Below are 19,271 nucleotides of genomic sequence, written 5' to 3' on the forward strand. Positions count from 1 at the left end.
GTCATTGTTACTCAGATCCAGATCTCTCAGATGTGAGGGGTTTTGACTTCAGAGCTGAGACCAGAGAAGCACAGCCTTCCTCTGTGACTCCACAGCCTGACAGCCTGCAAAGAGTCAAATCATATTAAAACCACACTGCTATTCTTTTGTGTGAAAATATATTATTTCAGTGTCCTGAAACCTGCCATATCTATTCATATATGTATATATACAGTACCAGTCAAAAGTTTAAACACACCAACTCATTCAAGGGTTTTTCTTTATTTTTACTATTTTTTACATTGTAGAATAATAGTGAAGATATCAAAACTATGAAATAACACATATGGAATCATGTAGTAACCAAAAAAGTGTTAAATTAATCAAAATATATTTTATATTTGAGATTCTTCAAATAGCCACCCTTTGCCTTGATGACAGCTTTGCACACTCTTGCCAATCTCTCAACCAGCTTCATGAGGTAGTCACCTGGAATGCATTTCAATTAACAGGGGTGCCTTCTTAAAAGGTAATTTGTGGAATTTCTTTCCTTCTTAATGTGTTTGAGCCAATCAGTTGTGTTGTGACAAGATAGGGGGGTATACAGAAGATAGCCCTATTTGGTAAAAGACCAAGTCAATATTATGGCAAGAACAGCTCAAATAAGCAAAGAGAAATGACAGTCCATCATTACTTTAAGACATGACGGCCAGTCAATACGGAACATTTCAACAACTTTGAAAGATTCTTCAAGTGCAGTCATAAAAAACATCAAGCGCTATGATGAAACTGGCTAGCATGAGGACCGCCACAGGAATGGAAGACCCAGAGTTACCTCTGCTGCAGAGGATAAGTTCATTAGAGTTACCAGCCTCAGAAATTGCAGCCCAAATAAATGCATCACAGAGTTCAAGTCACAGACACATCTCAACATCAACTGTTCAGAGAGGACTGTGTGAATCAGGCCTTCATGGTCGAATTGCCTCAAATAAATCACTACTAAAGGACACCAATAAGAAGAAGAGACTTGCTTGGGCCAACAAACACGGGCAATGGACATTAGACCTGTGGACATTTGTCCTTTGGCCTGGAGTCCAAATTGGAGATTTTTGGTTTGGTGTGGGTGAACGGATGATCTCCGCATGTGTATTTCCCACCGTAAAGCATGGAGGAGGAGGTGTGATGGTGTGGGGGAGCTTTGCTGGTGACAAAGTCTGTGATTTATTTAGAATTTAACCACACTTAACCAGCATGGCTACCACAGCATTCTGCAGCGATACGCCATCCCATCTGGTTTGCGCTTAGTGGGACTATCATTTGTTTTTAACAGGACAATGACCCAACACTCCTCCAGGCTGTGTAAGGGCTATTTTACCAAGAAGGAGAGTGATGGAGTGCTGCGTCAGATGACCTGGCCTCCACAATCCCCCGACCTCAACCCAATTGAGATGGTTTGGGATGAGTCGGACCGCAGAGTGAAGGAAAAGCAGCCAAAAAGTGCTCAGCATATGTGGGAACTCCTTCAAGACTGTTGGAAAAGCATTCCAGGTGAAGCTGGTTGAGAGAATGCCAAAAGTGGGCAAATCTGTCATCAAGTCATAGGGTGGCTATTTGAAAAATGTCAAATATAAAATATATTTTCATTTGTTTAACACTTTTTTGGTTACTACATGATTTCATATGTGTTATTTCATAGTTTTAAAGTCTTCACTATTATTTTACAATGTACAAATTGTACAAATTAAGAAAAACCCTTGAATGAGTAGGTGTGTCCAAACTTTTGACTGGTACTGTATATAAATTAATTAATGTATCATTATTAACAATAGATAACATGTTTCTAAACACTACTAAATTAATATGTGTGTGTGTGTGTGTGTGTGTGTGTGTGTCCAGTGTGTGTGTGTTCAGTGTGTGTGTGTCTGTCCAGAGTATGTGTGTATGTGTGTGTGTGTCCAGTGTGTGTGTGTGTGTGTGTGTGTGTGTGTGTGTGTGTGTGTGTGTGTGTGTGTGTGTGTGTGTGTCCAGTGTGTGTGTGTGTGTGTGTGTGTGTTTGTGTCCTGTGTGTGTGTGTCCAATGATTGTGTGTTCATTGAGTGATACAGGAATACTGACCTCAGAGTCTCCAGTTTACAGTGGGGATTCCCCAGTCCAGCAGAGAGCAGCTTCACTCCTGAATCCTTCAGGTCATTGTTACTCAGATCCATCTCTCTCAGGTGTGAGGGGTTTGACTTCAGAGCTGAGACCAGAGAAGCACAGCCTTCCTCCGTGACTCCACAGCCTGACAGCCTGACAGAGAGATCATCATGATTTCACAAACACACTGTTAATTTAACACCAGTAGTGTAGAAGGACAATGGCAGATGCATTTGGTTTATTCTCTTAAACAACATTTGATTCATCTTCCGTCTCCTAGAATTGCATGGTCATATTGTTATACTAATGTGAACACCAATGCACTGATTCAGTAAGTTTTTCAATGTAATATTATATATTATATACATATTATAATACATATATTTCTCTAAACTGAATATTTCTTCCTGATGATTAGTACTTAAATGTCATTTTATGTACTCACAGAGCAGCTCTGGAGGCTTTGACCAATGGCAGCAGCCTCAGAAGACCTTCCTCTGATCTGGAGTATTTCTTCAGGTCAAACACATCCAGCTCCTTTTCTGAAGTCAGCAACACAAAGACCAGAGCTGACAACTGTGCAGGTGACAGTTTGGCTTCTGAGAGACTTCCTGATCTCAGGTAGCTTTGGATCTCCTCCACTAGAGAATGGTCATTCAGTTCATTCAGACAGTGGAACAGATTGATGCACCTCTCTGGAGAGGGATTCTCCCTGATCTTCTCCTTGATGTACTTGACTGTTTTTTCATGGCTCTGTGAGCTGCTTCTTGTCTTTGTCAGTAGACCTCGTAAGTGCTTCTGATTGGACTCCAGTGAGAGGCCCAGAAGGAAGCGGAGGAACAGGTCCAGGTTTCCTGTCTCACTTTGTAAGGCTTTATCCACAGCACTCTTGTAGACAGTAACTTGATTCTCATTGTTGTTGATGAATGAGAGGAACACATATACAGCAGCCAGAAACTCCTGAATGCTCAGATGCACGAAGCAGTACACCTTGTCCTGGTACAGCACACATTCCTCTTTAAAGAGCTGTGTGCACAATCCTGAGTACACTGAGGCTTCATTGACATCAATGCCAGCCTCTTTCAGGTCTTCTTCATAGAAAATCAGATTGCCCTTCATAAGCTGTTGAAAAGCCAGTTTTCCCATTGACAGAATGCTCTCTTTATTCCAGTGTGGACCTGTCTCTTCTTTCCCAAGATACTTTTCATTCTTCTGTTTGGTATGAAACACCACAAGATGTGAGTACATCTCAGTCAGAGTCTTGGGCATCTCTTCTCTCTTATGTTTCAGCATGTGTTCAAGGACTACTGCAGAAATCCAACAGAAGACTGGAATGTGGCACATGATGTGGAGGCTCCTTGATGTCTTTATGTGTGAGATGATTCTGCTGGCCAGGTCCTCATCACTGAATCTCTTCCTGAAGTACTCCTCCTTCTGTGGGTCATTGAACCCTCGTACCTCTGTCACCTGGTCAATACACACTGAAGGGATCTTATTGGCTGCTGCAGGTCGGGTAGTTATCCAGAGGAGAGCAGAGGGAAGCAGATTTCCCTTGATGAGATTTGTCAGCAGAACATCCACTGAGGTTGACTCTGTGACGTCACAACAGATCTTGTTCTTCTGGAAGTCCAGGGGCAGTCGGCACTCATCCAGACCATCAAAGATGAACAGAACTTTGTACTTGTCGTAGTTGGAGATTCTTGATTCTTTGGTTTCCATTGAGAAGTGATTGAGAAGTTCAATCAAAGTGTGTTTTTCCATTATCATCAAATTCAGCTCCCGAAAAGGGAATGAAAATACAAATTGGACATCCTGATTTGCTTTTCCTTCAGCCCAGTCCAGAATGAACTTCTGCACAGAGACTGTTTTTCCAATGCCAGCGACTCCCTTTGTCAGCACAGTTCTGATAAGTTTGTCTTGTCCAGTTAAGGGTTTGAAGATGTCGTTACATTTGACTGCAGTCTCTGGTCTTGCTTGTTTCCTGGTTGTTGTCTCAATCTGTCTCAGCTCATGTTCATTATTGACCTCTCCTTTTCCACCCTCTGTGATGTAGAGCTCTGTGTAGATGTTATTGAGAAGTGTTGGGTTTCCTTGTTTAGCGATCCCCTCAAATACACATTGAAACTTCTTCTTTAGATTACATTTGAGTTCACGTTGGCAAATCACAGCAAGCTCTTCTGAATGAAGAAATAACACAGAGGATATTAATATTACGTCTGTTTTAATGCCTACAGAATTCTAGGACTGTTATAACATTTTAAATTATAATCATTTCTTCGCTTAACTGTCTGTATTTATCACTTAATTGACTGTATAAATGTGTAAATGTTTTCATAATGCATTACAGACTGGTGTGACTGATTATATTATCTCTCTCTCTCTCTCTCTCTCTCTCTCTCTCTCTCTCTCTCTCTCTCTCTCTCTCTCTCTCTCTCTCTCTCTCTCTCTCTCTCTCTCTCTCTCTCTCTCTCTCTCTCTCTCTCTCTCTCTCTCTCTCTCTCTCTCTCTCTCTCAATTAATCAACACAACACATCCCTGCTGCTACTTGATGAGGTCACTAGGTGTTGTGTTAAGGCTGCTACAATATCACTGAGTTACACAGCTACTTTAGCTGTACTTTAGCTACAGCTTTTAAATGTCATAAAACAGCATTCAACATGAGGCAGACAGCTCTTACTTTTCTCCAGTGTGTCAGCAAGCTCCTTCTGGTTCATTTTCCTCAGGACGTGCAGTGTGATCTTCAGAGCCCCCTCTCTGGCACTGCTCTCCTGCTTCTCATCTTCAGCATCCACCACTTCCTTATCCTGTTTCTGACTCTCAAAGCCTTCTCGGAGTTCTGGACTAAGAATCCTCTTGAACATCTTCAGCTCGTTCTTCACAAATGTCATAATATTATCTTCAAGCAACTGAAATAAATCAAGTAAATAAGTTAAGCAAGAGACTAAATGCTTTCTCATTAACACATTAATGAATGATTGACAGATCAACTTTACTTCAGGTAAACAAAAACAAATGTACATAACAGGACCACATACACTGAATATGGAGGCCAGGTCTGTTTGATGACTCTGGGAAGACTGACCACTGAGAATCTCTGACTCTGATCTCTCCTGTTGGTTTCTGGGGACAAAACATGAGATTACATTTCCTCATCCAGGGAGTGCACACACACACACACACACACACACACACACACACACACACACACACACACACACACACACACACACACACACACACACACACACACACACACACACACACACACACACACACACACACACACACACACACACACACAAACACACACACACACACACACACACACACACACACACACACAAACACACACAGGGAGGCAGGGAATGTTGTGTTAGTTTAATATTTAATATGAAAATGGAAAAAAGGATTAGCCTATGGATTATGAAAACAACAAAAATAAATGGTAAAATGGGAGAGGAGAAATGACTAGAGACAGTGTTGTTTAACTCACTGACCATGACCCATGAGTTCTTCTTACCTTTGTTCACTAGAAAAGTCTCCCTCTCTCAACTCTATAGGATGAGCCATAGACTGGTCACTCTTCATGGACACACAGCTGGGTACAGGGGAGGCTGGTCTCTCCTGCTTGATTGGGCTTCAACACAACAGAGACAAACATTACATCTCTCATCTACTCTGAGCTCAGATGGGGAAACAAGAGTTTCATTCCAAAACGCTATATATCCATTTTCAGAAATGTTTTTAAATTAGCTTCTATTGTTTAAAGACATTATGAAAGAGATTGGTGTGTTTTTTCACTATCTAATCATGGTATGGGGTTGTTCAATGACAGACATTAATTTGTTTAAAATCTATCACTTGATGGTTTCATTTCAGAGACAAATATAGTTTTTTTTTTGTAAAATGATATATATCTGCCTCCCTCGCAGAGAAATAAGTAGTACTGCTAGGTTTTACACAGTCAAATGTGACCGACCGGCTCGATTTTATATAGGAAAATTGAAATGGTGTTTTTTTACATTGGATAAAAGTAGAGACTCAGCTAGAAAAAGGTATATCATACACTACAGTTGAGGAACAATGGGAAAGTAATTCTGCTTTGAAAGATGATAAACTTGTAACCTCACTTTTGAGAAAATGGCCTTTGAATGTTTTGGTTCACCTACTGGAGAGCTCTTCTTTATCTACAGTGGTGTTACTTTGGCAGATAATGTCACCCATCTAAATAAATCGTAAAAAAAAAATATATATATATTGTTAACTAAATGTCTTGTGTTTTTGGTTTATGTCAGTTTCATTGTTTGTTATGCTATACATGGTTATGTTATGGTTGTAAGTGGTAAAATGAACTAGAAAATGTCATATTTTGCAATTCTGAGTAATTACTACTTTACATTTACATTTACATTTTAGTCATTTAGCAGACGCTCTTATCCAGAGCGACTTACAGTTAGCGCATACATTATTTTATCGAACCCACAACCCTGGCGTTGCAAACGCCATGCTCTACTAACTGAAGTATATTATTAGTAAGGATATACTTTATTCAGTACTACTGCAGCTACTAAATAATTCCAATAGATGGCAGCATAAGACCATGAATGACATTTAAGAAGATCAATTTAGTTTTCTCCCTGGATACACCACCACTCCCCTCACAGGAAAACTCCTGCACACGCTTTTTACTGTCCCTTTCCACACTGCTAACGCAAGAGGAACGACTGAAAAAGCATTTAACAGATTACTGTGAAATAATATAATGATGATTCATGTTTATTATTAGCTGTTTTTATGCTCATGTTTTGAAATTATACTTAAATACTATAACGATTATCAATAAGCCTGAACATTAATTTAGTCACCTCTGGTCGAGAAAAACTTATTTTCCTAGTACATTCATTGTCAGATTCATCAACCAGCAGCGAGCACTCTGCCTTCTAGCACAAGCGAGGGGCATGTTGAGGTACATTTGCTAACTGGGAGGGTTGCATGATGTAATTTATTGGTGGGCTGGAAGACGCACTCTTGTCTTTTCTATTCCGAGGTTGTTTAATCGATATATTAGATATTTAAAAATGCATGTATACTAGGGTTGAGGTTGGAGCATCTGACTAGTGATTATTTACCAGGGGTTCAACATCTGCTATAGTCACTATTTAATTGCTCTTCCAAAAGCATCACAGGCCTAATACGAGATATATCGGTAACTAAAGTAATGAGTGACCATTTTAGAAAATCATGGGACATATAGTATTTGGTTGCATGCTATTTTATGTCAATCATATTGCTGCTTGTAGCTTATAACTGATGCTTCGTGGTCTTATGCTGCAATCTATTGGAAATATTTAGCAATTAAAAGTTATTAAGTCACGTACAGACGCTGGTGAGGCAGCTGAGAAATAAAGTGTATTAGATCAGTCTCAAACCTGCCCCACGCCAATTGCTGGACTTTCACACAGAGGTTACTAGGTCACCCAATTCAAACCACATTTGAAAAATAAAACAAATGTGTCTTGGAATTATACATATAATAAAATAAAAACAAAATAATCAAAACGCTATTAAATAATATTATTGTATTTACTAAGATAATATTATTACTAAAATAGTTTCTAAAAGTGTTCTAGGCTACCCTACCCTAGAATTAGGGGTTAGGGTTACGGCTAAAATAGGTTATAAGTAGGGTAAGAGTTTCTGTATAGCACTTTGTGACATCTGCTGGTGTAAAAAGAGCTTTATAAATACATTTGGTTGATTGTTAGGTTTAGGGTTTAAATGGTAAAAAACAGTATGGGTTTATGGCACTCTTGCGCCTCCTTGTGGCCGTATGTGGGTACTACATAACTCATTCATTTCATTTACATCATTTAGCAGACGCTCTTATCCAGAGCGATTTACAGTTAGTGAGTGCATACATTATTTATTTATTTTTTCATACTGGCCCCCCGTGGGAAGCGAACCCACGGGTCTCCCGGTCACGGCCGGCTACGACAACAAGGATCTCTAGTGGCACTAGACCACTGCACCACTCGGGAGACCTGAAACTTTGTGACACTTGCTAGGCTCATAATCTGAGGTAGCAACTGCGTCAGATCTACAAATCCATTAGCTAGACCACCCGATTAGACAACAATCACCCCATTATACCCATTTGGTTTGGAACTCAGTGAACCTGCGCAGCATTCGCTCAATTTGATGCCTACGAACGAAGACTTCGATGCATATCAAATTACCCAGCAGCCATTTAGAAACAACAAGTCGTCCAAAAAATTGTTATTTCTTAATTAAAAATTGTCTTCTGGCTGTTTAAATCGGCCACCTCTTGAAAAAGAGGACAGGGACATGCGTTTTGTTTAGGTTGTACACCTTTTTCTGAAAACATGGTTAACCATGACCAGAAACTGTTTAACGTTTCATGGCTTTTCGCCAGCCATCGCCTCTTAAACTGTGGCTATGGGTTACCACAAGGTGTACACAGGTGAACTGTGAGCCATAAGTAGGCGTAACCTTGTTAATAGTAAATTACTTGAGGTAAACCTACAGGGTTAACGCTCACCAAGTAGCCTTAACCTTGTTAATAATAAGTTACCTGAGGTAAACCTACAGGGTTAATGCTCACCAAGTAGCCGTAACCTTGTTAATAATAAGTTACCTGAGGTAAACCTACAGGGTTAACGCTCACCAAGTAGCCATAACCTTGTTAATAATAAGTTACCTGAGGTAAACCTACAGGGTTAACGCTCACCAAGTAGCCATAACCTTGTTAATAATAAGTTACCTGAGGTAAACCTACAGGGTTAACGCTCACCAAGTAGCTGTAACCTTGTTAATAATCAGTTACCTGAGGTAAACCTACAGGGTTAACGCAGGCAGGTCTCATTGATAACAATAGTGAAGCTGGCATTGTGACGCAGAACAATGGACTGGGAATAGAACGTTCTGAAGGCGAGTCGGTGTCACGGAGCTCAATAGAACTAATAGGAGCTGGTAGGGTGAAAAATGACCAAACATAAGGCCTGTTTTTTCGTGATTACTTCATAACCAGGGACAGAATGTAATATTATGAAACTGGGCTCCATGGCGGATGCAATGAACTAATTTAATCAGAAATAAATGTTGTAAAAAATGTAACTTTAGGCGCCCCGAAAATAATATTCAAAAAGTTCAGTCCTTGGACACAGAGGGGTTAAACACTAAAGTTACCGTCCATCTAGTGAAGAGGAGAACCGGACAGAGGGATGGTAGGTAGCCATTATCCGTCAACGAGAGAGGGAGAAGCCCTCCACCGTATTTAACAGGTGGAAGAAACAACCAGGGAGCTCCATCGGTCCACAAGAAATGCAGGCAGCCGGTGATGATGTAGTGGTAGCTAGGATAACTAGGATGCTGCTGGTAGAGTAGCTAGCTTAGCTAGCTGTACCGACTAGCTTGGATAGCTAGCAGGTCGTTCGTCTGTCCCTCTAGGATGATGACGAATCCGGTGAACCACACAATTAAACAAGAATAGCGAGTGAAAAGGATCTGCCTACACTCATACTGTCACTGACCATTACGCAAAAAAAGCAAATTGAACAATAAACTTCGGTGTCTCAACACTGTAACGAACTCCGTCGTTGTTCCCCAACATCACCTCAGTCCACTTTGCCTGTAACTGGACAATATGCTTGGCGCCAAACCGTACGTGGACGCGAACAGTTCTGTACGGGGACGCGGACAGTTCCAGAACGCGGACATGAGCAGTGCCACATAATAAACTACACCCAGTCTTTAAAGTCGGGTACATTAGTAATATTATTTTATTTATTATGTCAAACAAAAGAAAATCGTTTTTTAAAACAAGATTTTGAGATCTGGGCACGTATCCAAAAAGCGTCTCAGAGTAGAAAAATTGGTCCTCTCTCTCCCCAGACAGACTCATTTAATACTGGGTCGTTACAATATTTTGAGATCTGGGCCCATATCCAAAAAGCGTCTCAGAGTAGAAAATGAGTCGTATAAGTGCTGAGAATAAATCAATTTTAGTCCTACTCTTATGGGTATAAATTAAAGCTATGCATGAAGCCTCTTTATTCATAAGTTTCCCACCTAGTTGGCAGATATTTAGGACACCTCATGAGCTGTCCTAACCAGTTAAGAGGTACCAGCAGGTGTCTTGATAATAGGAAAATGCAGCGAGTCAGTGGTTCCTGTGCAACATGTAGTTGCTTTGGAGCAGTGGTGACCTGTCATTCAGGGCAGAGCCCCACCTGTTTAGCAGATGCTCTTACCCAGAGCGATTTACAGTAAGTGCATTCATCTTAAGATAGCTAGGTGAGACAACCAGATAATACAGTCAAATATACAGGATACGAACATTCAATTTCAGCAAAACAATGAATAAAATCTATTAATTAAACATCTGAGAACAGTAATATTGAAGGTACCCATAAGCAACCATTTCTGATTAAAAAACTCATGTGAAAAATTGTGGAAATAGCATTTAGGAAATAAACTCTTAATAATTCTTAAACAAAATTGTCATCTCACCTCTTAGCTTTGGTGTCATGTTCCCCAGAGAGACTCATTTTAGAGGCAGGGCCCCCCTCCTCTCTCTCCCCAGAGAGACTCATTTTAGAGAACAGACCCCTAAACAGAGATCCAACATGTTGGTTGTAGTTAACACAGTAATTCTTGAATGTAAATTGTTATCATTTATTAATTATCTCTTATAAAACATTTACTAACAGACATATCGAAACAGTCAGGTGATTTAATGCAATCACATGAATATGTAGTTGTGACATCTCTTCTCCATGGTAACAGTCTAAACCTGTTCAGATCAGTTCCCATAACATTATAGACCTAACAGTAGCAGGACAGAGCTTGTAGCCTAGGCATGGTATTTTACACACCATTTCCAACGGAGACCATCAGGTTTGTCAGCATGATAAGTGATCATAGCTCAAACCTAATCTGACTATTGAATGTCTGAAGTCGACCTAACCTTATAATAGTTTGTAGTTTAGCCTAGACCTACGAGAGTCTGCCCGTCTTTCCTACATATCAACACATTTATCACACTTCTAATGTTACAGAGAAATATGTGCCACAGTTTCAACAGCCATTGTGTAACTGCGTAGGCTACACACTTACTTTCACGTTCATATGAGGAAATCACATAACTTCTTACAGTCGCTGGTGCAGCCGCCTGTTCTCTTGCAGATGAAGTAGCTTTTATAGGCGACTCATTCAACCAGCCTAAACAACAGTAAATAAAAGATGTCAAATGGTCAAAAGTCAATCCTGATATAGCCATGTACATCAAAGAGAGGTGTATTGCTACAGATGTAGGATCTTAATTTTAGCCAGTTTGCTACAGCAGGAAAATAATCCTGCAGCAACAGGACATTTGAATTATTATGGGAATGGCCGGCAGGGATGTAGCTCAGTTGGTAGAGCATGGCATTTGCAACGCCAGGGTTGTGGGTTTGATTCCAGTATAAAAAATAAAAATGTATGCACTCGCAATGTATGTAAGTCGCTCTGGATAAGAGCGTCTGCTAAATGACTAAAATGTAAAAAATCACCATGTAGAATTATGTGTACAGATGTAGGATCTTAATTTGATCACCCCCCACTGCAGAATAACTTTCCTTCAACGCAGTAAATGTAAAACTTGTAGTGTATTTGAGGTTTTAAAAGGCTTCTGAAGTTTGTAATTTCCACTTAGAAATGGCAGACTTGAGTTTCGCTTAATAAAAATGTATCAACCGCTACAAAAATTTGATGGCCTCACAGACACCATACTACTTCTGACACCAATGTAGCAAACAGCGGGGCAGGGAAGCAAACCCAGGTTGCACTTGTAAAAAGGCAAACAACCTACGCATCGCGCCACTGGTGCCAATTGGGTTACTTGGTTGGAATTGTGACGTGGCTCATTTAGCGATGATCACTACACTATAGTGGAACTATGATACAATTACAGTTATCATATCAAATGTTAAATGTAGAACTATAATATAGAAATATATTGAATTTGATTTGCCCATGTTCAGTTAGCTCCATTTTGTATGATTAGACTGACACAAACCTGTCTCAGTAGAAGTAGACTGTTAGGTCTGAGTGTTTTACATACATTCACTGTACTAAAATTACACCATACATTTAATTTCTCTACACACTTTACAATCATTCCTGGCATGATTCTCACCTTGTAGCCTGAATTCACAACCAGAACATGTCAAGTCATTGAGATATCTACTGTTCTGCTGAGAGAGCACCTTCCTGATGACTAGCACTCTGTATATTCTTATGGGTGAGGCCTGAGCTGGAATGTGAAGCTAACTGAAGCTAACTTTAGAAAACCAGTATATCTAGCTTGCATCATAGTCCACCCCTCAGGCTAAGTTCAGGTTACAGCATCAGGCAGACATCAACAGCCGAGTTGTAGGCTACTACCTGGGTCGTGTTCATTAGTTTACACCACAGCCAACAGTTTTGCAACAATGCATAAACGGTTTGCTCCAAACGCTGTACAACGTGACCTAAACAGTTTCTGTTGCCAAATGTTTTGCTACGGTGGGCACTAATGAATAAACACAACCTGCTTTGAGGAAGTGCAAGTTGTTGTTAGTCTTTCCACAATATTCATTTGTCTCTCTTTCACACAACATACCTTCCTGAGTGAAAAGAGTTAACAGTAGATTAGAAAGAGAAAATGTTGTTGCTTGTTGTGTTTTAAGCCTGTTTTGAGAAGACAAGTCTATAGACCTATGATACAGTACACTCTTAGAAAAAAGAGTTCCAAAAGGGTCCTCTGGCTGTCCCCATAGGGGAACGCTTTTGGGTTCCAGGTAGAACCCTTCTGGCTTCCATGTAGAACCCTCTGTGGAAAGGATTCTTCATGGAACCCAAAAGGGTTCTACCTAGGACCAAAAATGGTTCTACAAAGGGTTCTCCTATGGGGACAGCCAAATAACCCTTTTAGATTCTAGATAGTGTAGGAGCGATCACCCTGGGGCACACAGATGGAAACAGAACGAATTCACCCCACGCATCTAATTTATATTGAAAACATTTTAAGGAGAGTAGGCCTATTATAACACTGTCTACAAAACATATCATCAACTATATTAATACACATAACAATATCATCAACTATATTAATACACATAACAATATCATCAACAATTTGAATACACATAACAATATCATCAACTATATGAATACACATAACAATATCATCAACTATATTAATACACATAACAATATCATCAACTATATTAATATACATAACAATCATAGTCTTACCTTTTATATGTCTCTCAATAGAAGTAGAGTCTGGAATGATCATTCGGTGGTGGAAAGTTCCTTTAGTTTGTTCTGCTCATTTCCATATCAGGATCTACCTGTTCTCTCTCCCACTCCCTGTCTCTTTATAGCTCTTACAATGTGCCTTGGCATACATTCTACAAGTGTCTGGAACTCCAAATGTAGTTCTGATTTAGTGTTCCAAATGAAAACAATTTGATTAAACTGGTTAATATGGTTAAAATACATTAAGACTGAGTAATGCTGTGATTGTTTTTATTATTTTGTATTGAAATGTTTGACTTTATTTTCCCTATGTCCTTTCAATATAGGAACAATTTGTGAAATGACAGTCTTCTGTAAATATGGACAAAAGTATATGGATTAATTTGATGGTATGTGTCTTGCAACATTATGTAAAATGACAGGTTGAGAAACACTGCATTTTGCTAGGTGCATATGTGAGAAGGAACGCAAACTGTCTCCCTGTGTGTGTGCCATCCCTAAACATCAAGTGTTTGTGGTTCATTAAAATGTTTATTGTCAAGGTTGAAAAAAGAAAAAATAAGAAAATAAAAGTGTCTGGAACTCTATTGGAGGGATGTGACATCATTCTTCCACAAGAAATTCCATAATTTAGTGTTTTGTTGATGGTTGTCTTCAATAGGGTTGGGACCTGGTAACTGAGACGGCCATGGCATATTGTGAAACATCAGCAAGTTCAGCAGTCTTCATCACTGAAGCTCCTGCCAAACGTGCCCCAACAATCACCAATCGATATGCTCTTCCCGAGCAGGGTCGCTGTCTCTCTTCGTTGCAGTTCTTCTCTCCCCAGGGGTAGCAGCTCCTCTCTCCCCAGGGGTAACAGCTCCTCTCTCCCCAGGGGTAACAGCTCCTCTCTCCCCAGGGGTAGCAGCTCCTCTCTCCCCAGGGGTAGCAGCTCCTCTCTCCCCAGGGGTAACATCTCCTCTCTCCCCAGGGGTAACAGCTCCTCTCTACCCTAGGATTTGGAGACATTGGTGGCTTAGCCCACAGCCAGTAGGAGGGTCCGGGAAGGAATTTCAACAGCTAAATCCATGAATACATCACCAGTGTATTGCCAAAAACCAATCAAGAACTTCAAACATAGACTCTGACCTGTCCAATGAGCTAAACTGATTAAAGAATCCCACAGTACCTAAACACCCACTTCTCTCTCTCTCTCTCTCTCTCTCTCTCTCTCTCACACACACACACACACACAGTGCATTAATCCCTACAGTATATCAGCTTTTAGTGACAGTCTACTGTGTGTTCTCCCCTCCTCTGTCTCGCTCCATCACTTTCTCTGTGTCGTCTATTGATGTCTCTCATCTTGTCTGGTGTCTCTCTCCATCAGCAGAAATATTGGTGAGGGTTAGGCCTACTCCAATACAACATTGAAAACATGAAAACACGACTTCATAACACCATTAAATACAGTTGGAATATAGTTACAACACTCAAACTGTTTCCATCAAACAGAAAAACAACAAGAAAGCTGGATAAACACATTTAGATTTCTACATACTGCACTTTGCTTTTGCATGACCCATACAGCTGTTTAAGGTCATAAAGAGGCAGAGTGCAGTATCAGCATTTAAGGGGTCATAGGTCAGATCAGTGGTCATGGTTGATATGCATGGACCAAAAAACCCAACTTTAAAGCCATTTTTCTCAGATTCACTGTTTGCGTAGACTGCTCTTTGCCTTTGTAGGGCAGTAGTTCAGGTGGCTTCCCTTGCCCTTAGTCTGCCTCCTGTCCCTCCTATCGCCATGGAGACACCTTCCTGAAAACAATGACTCCATACTTTGCTGAAACCTGTTCTGCCAGTTCATGTCCTTAAAGATGAATGTTGGAATGTTCCAATGTGGTTACCCAAAAAGATGCCAAGATAGATCACACATCCATAACTGGTTTCCTGCTTGTAGCAGGCCGCGTTCACAGGAATCCTTTTCTCTTACTATAAGTCATATGATTTCATGAGAATATTTTTCTGCAGTGAGAGTGTAATGCAAGTCAAGGTGTCCTTGGATGAATGTCAACAAGATTTATAACCAGCATTGTTAAATTAACTGTTGTAATAAATAAATAAAATATTTGTAAATGTATTGTCACAGACACCGGATAGATGCAGTGAAATGTGTTGTTTTTTCAGGGTCATAGTAGTACGCCGCCCTCTGGAGCAAATCAGGTGTAAGTGCCTTGCTTAAGGGCACAGACAGATTTTTACCTTGACGGCTCAGGTATTTGAACCAGCAACCTTTCAGTTACTGGCCCCACTAGGTAATCTTACCATACCAGTTCACACCCTAACAGAAGACACTGTTTAAGTGTTCAAATGTAGTCCATGAAGAGGTATTAGGATTATGTACACAGCTATTCTGCCGTACAATTGCAAACTGCTGCTACACATTTTGTCAAAGATGAGTTCAGACCTAAATCCGGCTTTGTATTATCTGTTATATTTTGTGACAAAGTGTCCTGGTTCAATTATCTTCAGTTTCAGAGAAAATGGAGGGTCAAATTTGCTGTAACTACAAAATCCCAGTAAAAACCAAGGAAACAGCAGTAAGTGAGGTTACTGCCATCTGGCTTTGTTCCACCATGTTCTACTGCAGTTACTACGGTTTTCCTTGGTATTCTATCAGGCTCTGAGTTCAGGCCATCCCCACCATGACACTCACCCTCACACACTCCATGAGACAGCCAGTGATCCAGTTATCACCAGAATAAACATGGCACAATTCCGCGGATAATTTTGGTCATGAAGTCAGTCTTGTCCAAAACTGAGTTTAGTGAGACTTGTGGTTGTGACTGCATCACAACGTGAATGAAGGTTGCCCACATGCCCACACCAAGTAATAATCAATTCAGAATGCAACTGCATGCGACCCAATCGTAATGCCTGTGGTAAATGTGGGTTGACTTTGGATATCCCTATGGGGCTAGTTAGGGACCATCAGTAAATTACACCATGTACATGGGACAACATGTTAAAATTCCAATAGCTCCAAATTTGGATTGCAAAACTAAAGAGAAACATCAGACAAGACAAAGAGACAGCAACAGAAGAATAGGATATGATGGAGAGAGACACCAGACAAGACATAGAGACAGCAACAGAAGAATATGATATGATGGAAAGAGACACCAGACAAGACACAGAGACAGCAACAGAAGAATAGGATATGATGGAGAGAGACACCAGACAAGACATAGAGACAGCAACAGAAGAATAGGATATGATGGAGAGAGACACCAGACAAGACACAGAGACAGCAACAGAAGAATAGGATATGATGGAGAGAGACACCAGACAAGACATAGAGACAACAACAGAAGAATAGGATATGATGGAGAGAGACACCAGGCAAGATGAAAGACATCAATAGACGACACAGAGAAAGTGATAGAGAGAGACAGAGGAGGGGAGAACACACAGTAGACTATCACTAAAAGCTGATATAGGGATTCTAATTACTGCAGATAGAGAGAGAGAGAGAGAGAGAGAGAGAGAGAGAGAGAGAGAGAGAGAGAGAGAGAGAGAGAGAGAGAGAGAGAGAGAGAGAGAGAGAGAGAGAGAGAGAGAGAGAGAGAGAGAGAGAGAGAGAGAGAGAGAGAGAGAGAGAGAGAGAGAGAGAGAGAGAGTGTGTGTTTAGGTACTGTGGGATTCTTTAATCAGTTTGGCTCACTTGAGTGGTTTTTGGCAATACACTGGTGATGTATTCATGGATTTAGCTGTTGAAATTCCTTCCCGGACCCTCCTACTGGCTATGGGCTAAGCCACCGATGTCTTCACATCCTAGGGGAGAGAGGAGCTGCTACCCCTGGGGAGAGAGGAGCTGTTACCCCTGGGGAGAGAGGAGCTGTTACCCCTAGGGAGAGAGGAGCTGTTACCCCTGGGGAGAGAGGATCTGTTACCCCTGGGGAGAGAGGGGCTGCTACCCCTGGGGAGAGAGGAGCTGTTACCCCTGGGGAGAGAGGAGCTGTTACCCCTGGGGAGAGAGGAGCTGATACCCCTGGGGAGAGAGGAGCTGTTACCCCTGGGGAGAGAGGAGCTGTTACCCCTGGGGAGAGAGGGGCTGCTACCCCTGGGGAGAAAGGAGCTGTTACCCCTGGGGAGAGAGGAGCTGTTACCCCTGGGGAGAGAGGAGCTGCTACCCCTGGAGAGAGAGGAGCTGTTACCCCTGGGGAGAGAGGAGCTGTTATCCCTGAGGAGAGAGGAGCTGTTACCCCTGGGGAGAGAGGAGCTGCAACGAAGAGAGACTGCAACCCTGCTCGGGAAGAGCTTAACGATTGGTGATTGTTGGGGCACGTTTGGCAGGAGCTTCAGTGATGAAGACTGCTGAACTTGCTGATGTTTCACAATATGCCATGGCCGTCTCAGTCACCAGGTCTCAACCCAATTGAAGACAACCATCAACAAAACACTAAATTATGGAATTTCTTGTGGAAGAATGATGTCACATCCCTCCAATAGAGTTCAAGATAATTTTATTTTCTTATTTTTTCATTTTTCAACCTTGACAATAAACATTTTAATGAACCACAAACACTTGATGTTTAGGGATGGCACACACAGGGAGACAGTTTGCGTTCCTTCTCACATATGCACCTAGGAAGATGCAGTGTTTCTCAACCTATCATTTTACATAATGTTGCAAGACACATACCATCAAAATAATCCATAGACTTTTGTCCATATTTACAGAAAGCTGTCATTTCACAAATTGTTCCTATATTGAAAGGACATAGGGAAAATAAAGTCAAACATTTCAATACAAAATAATAAAAACAATCACAGCATTACTCAGTCTTAATGTATTTTAACCATATTAACCAGTTTAATCAAATTGTTTTCTTTTGGAACACTAAATCAGAACTACATTTGGAGTTCCAGACCCTTGTAGAATGTATGCCAAGGCACATTGTAAGAGCTATAAAGAGACAGGGAGTGGGAGAGAGAACAGGTAGAACCTGATATGGAAATGAGCAGAACAAACTAAAGGAACTTTCCACCACCGAATGATCATTCCAGACTCTACTTCTATTGAGAGACATAAAAAAGGTAAGACGACGATTGTTATGTGTATTAATATAGTTGATGATATTGTTATGTGTATTAATATAGTTGATGATATTGTTATGATATTAATATAGTTGATGGTATTGTTATGTGTATTAATATAGTTGATGATATTGTTATGTGTATTAATATAGTTGATTGTATTGTTATGTGTATTAATATAGTTGATGATATTGTTATGTGTATTCATATAGTTGATGATATTGTTATGTGTATTCATATAGTTGATGCTATGTTTTGTGGACAGTGTTATAATAGGCCTACTCTCCTTAAAATGTTTTGGATATAAATTAGATGCGTGGGGTGAATTCGTTCTGTTTCCATCTGTGTGCCCCAGGGTGATCGCTCCTACACTATCTAGAATCTAAAAGGGTTATTTGGCTGTCCCCATAGGAGAACCCTTTGTAGAACCCTTTTTGGTCCTAGGTAGAACCCTTTTGGGTTCCATGAAGAATCCTTTCCACAGAGGGTTCTACATGGAAGCCAGAAGGGTTTTACCTGGAACCCAAAAGCGTTCTCCTATGGGGACAGCCAGAGGACCCTTTTGGAACTCTTTTTTCTAAGAGTGTACTGTATCATAGGTCTATAGACTTGTCTTCTCAAAACAGGCTTAAAACACAACAAGCAACAACATTTTCTCTTTCTAATCTACTGTTAACTCTTTTCACTCAGGAAGGCATGTTGTTTGAAAGAGAGACAAATAAATACTGTGGAAAGACTAACAACAACTTACACATCCTCAAAACAGGTTGT

The 19,271-nt window shown here is 40.6% G+C and overlaps 2 protein-coding genes across 2 annotated transcripts in view; one reads left to right on the forward strand and one right to left on the reverse strand.

Annotated features, from left to right (window-relative positions):
• The window catches only part of LOC311140929 (NACHT, LRR and PYD domains-containing protein 3-like), a 157,886-nt gene that overhangs the window by 46,875 nt on the left and 91,740 nt on the right, over positions 1-19,271 (forward strand). The window lies entirely within an intron of this gene.
• Positions 8-5,816, reverse strand: LOC311099327 (NLR family CARD domain-containing protein 3-like; the record flags this gene model as incomplete). The annotated part of the gene is made up of 5 exons (XM_084140049.1): positions 5,636-5,816; positions 5,151-5,235; positions 4,793-5,021; positions 2,561-4,292; positions 8-104 (listed from the first exon to the last, which is right to left on the reverse strand). The coding sequence occupies exons 1-5, from the start codon at positions 5,701-5,703 to the stop codon at positions 8-10; spliced, it is 2,211 nt and encodes a 736-aa protein (XP_083996175.1). The 5' UTR covers positions 5,704-5,816.

The sequence above is a fragment of the Coregonus lavaretus genome, assembly GCF_964263955.1.
Source record: "Coregonus lavaretus genome assembly, chromosome: 2".
In the NCBI taxonomy this organism is placed as follows: Eukaryota; Metazoa; Chordata; class Actinopteri; order Salmoniformes; family Salmonidae; genus Coregonus; species Coregonus lavaretus.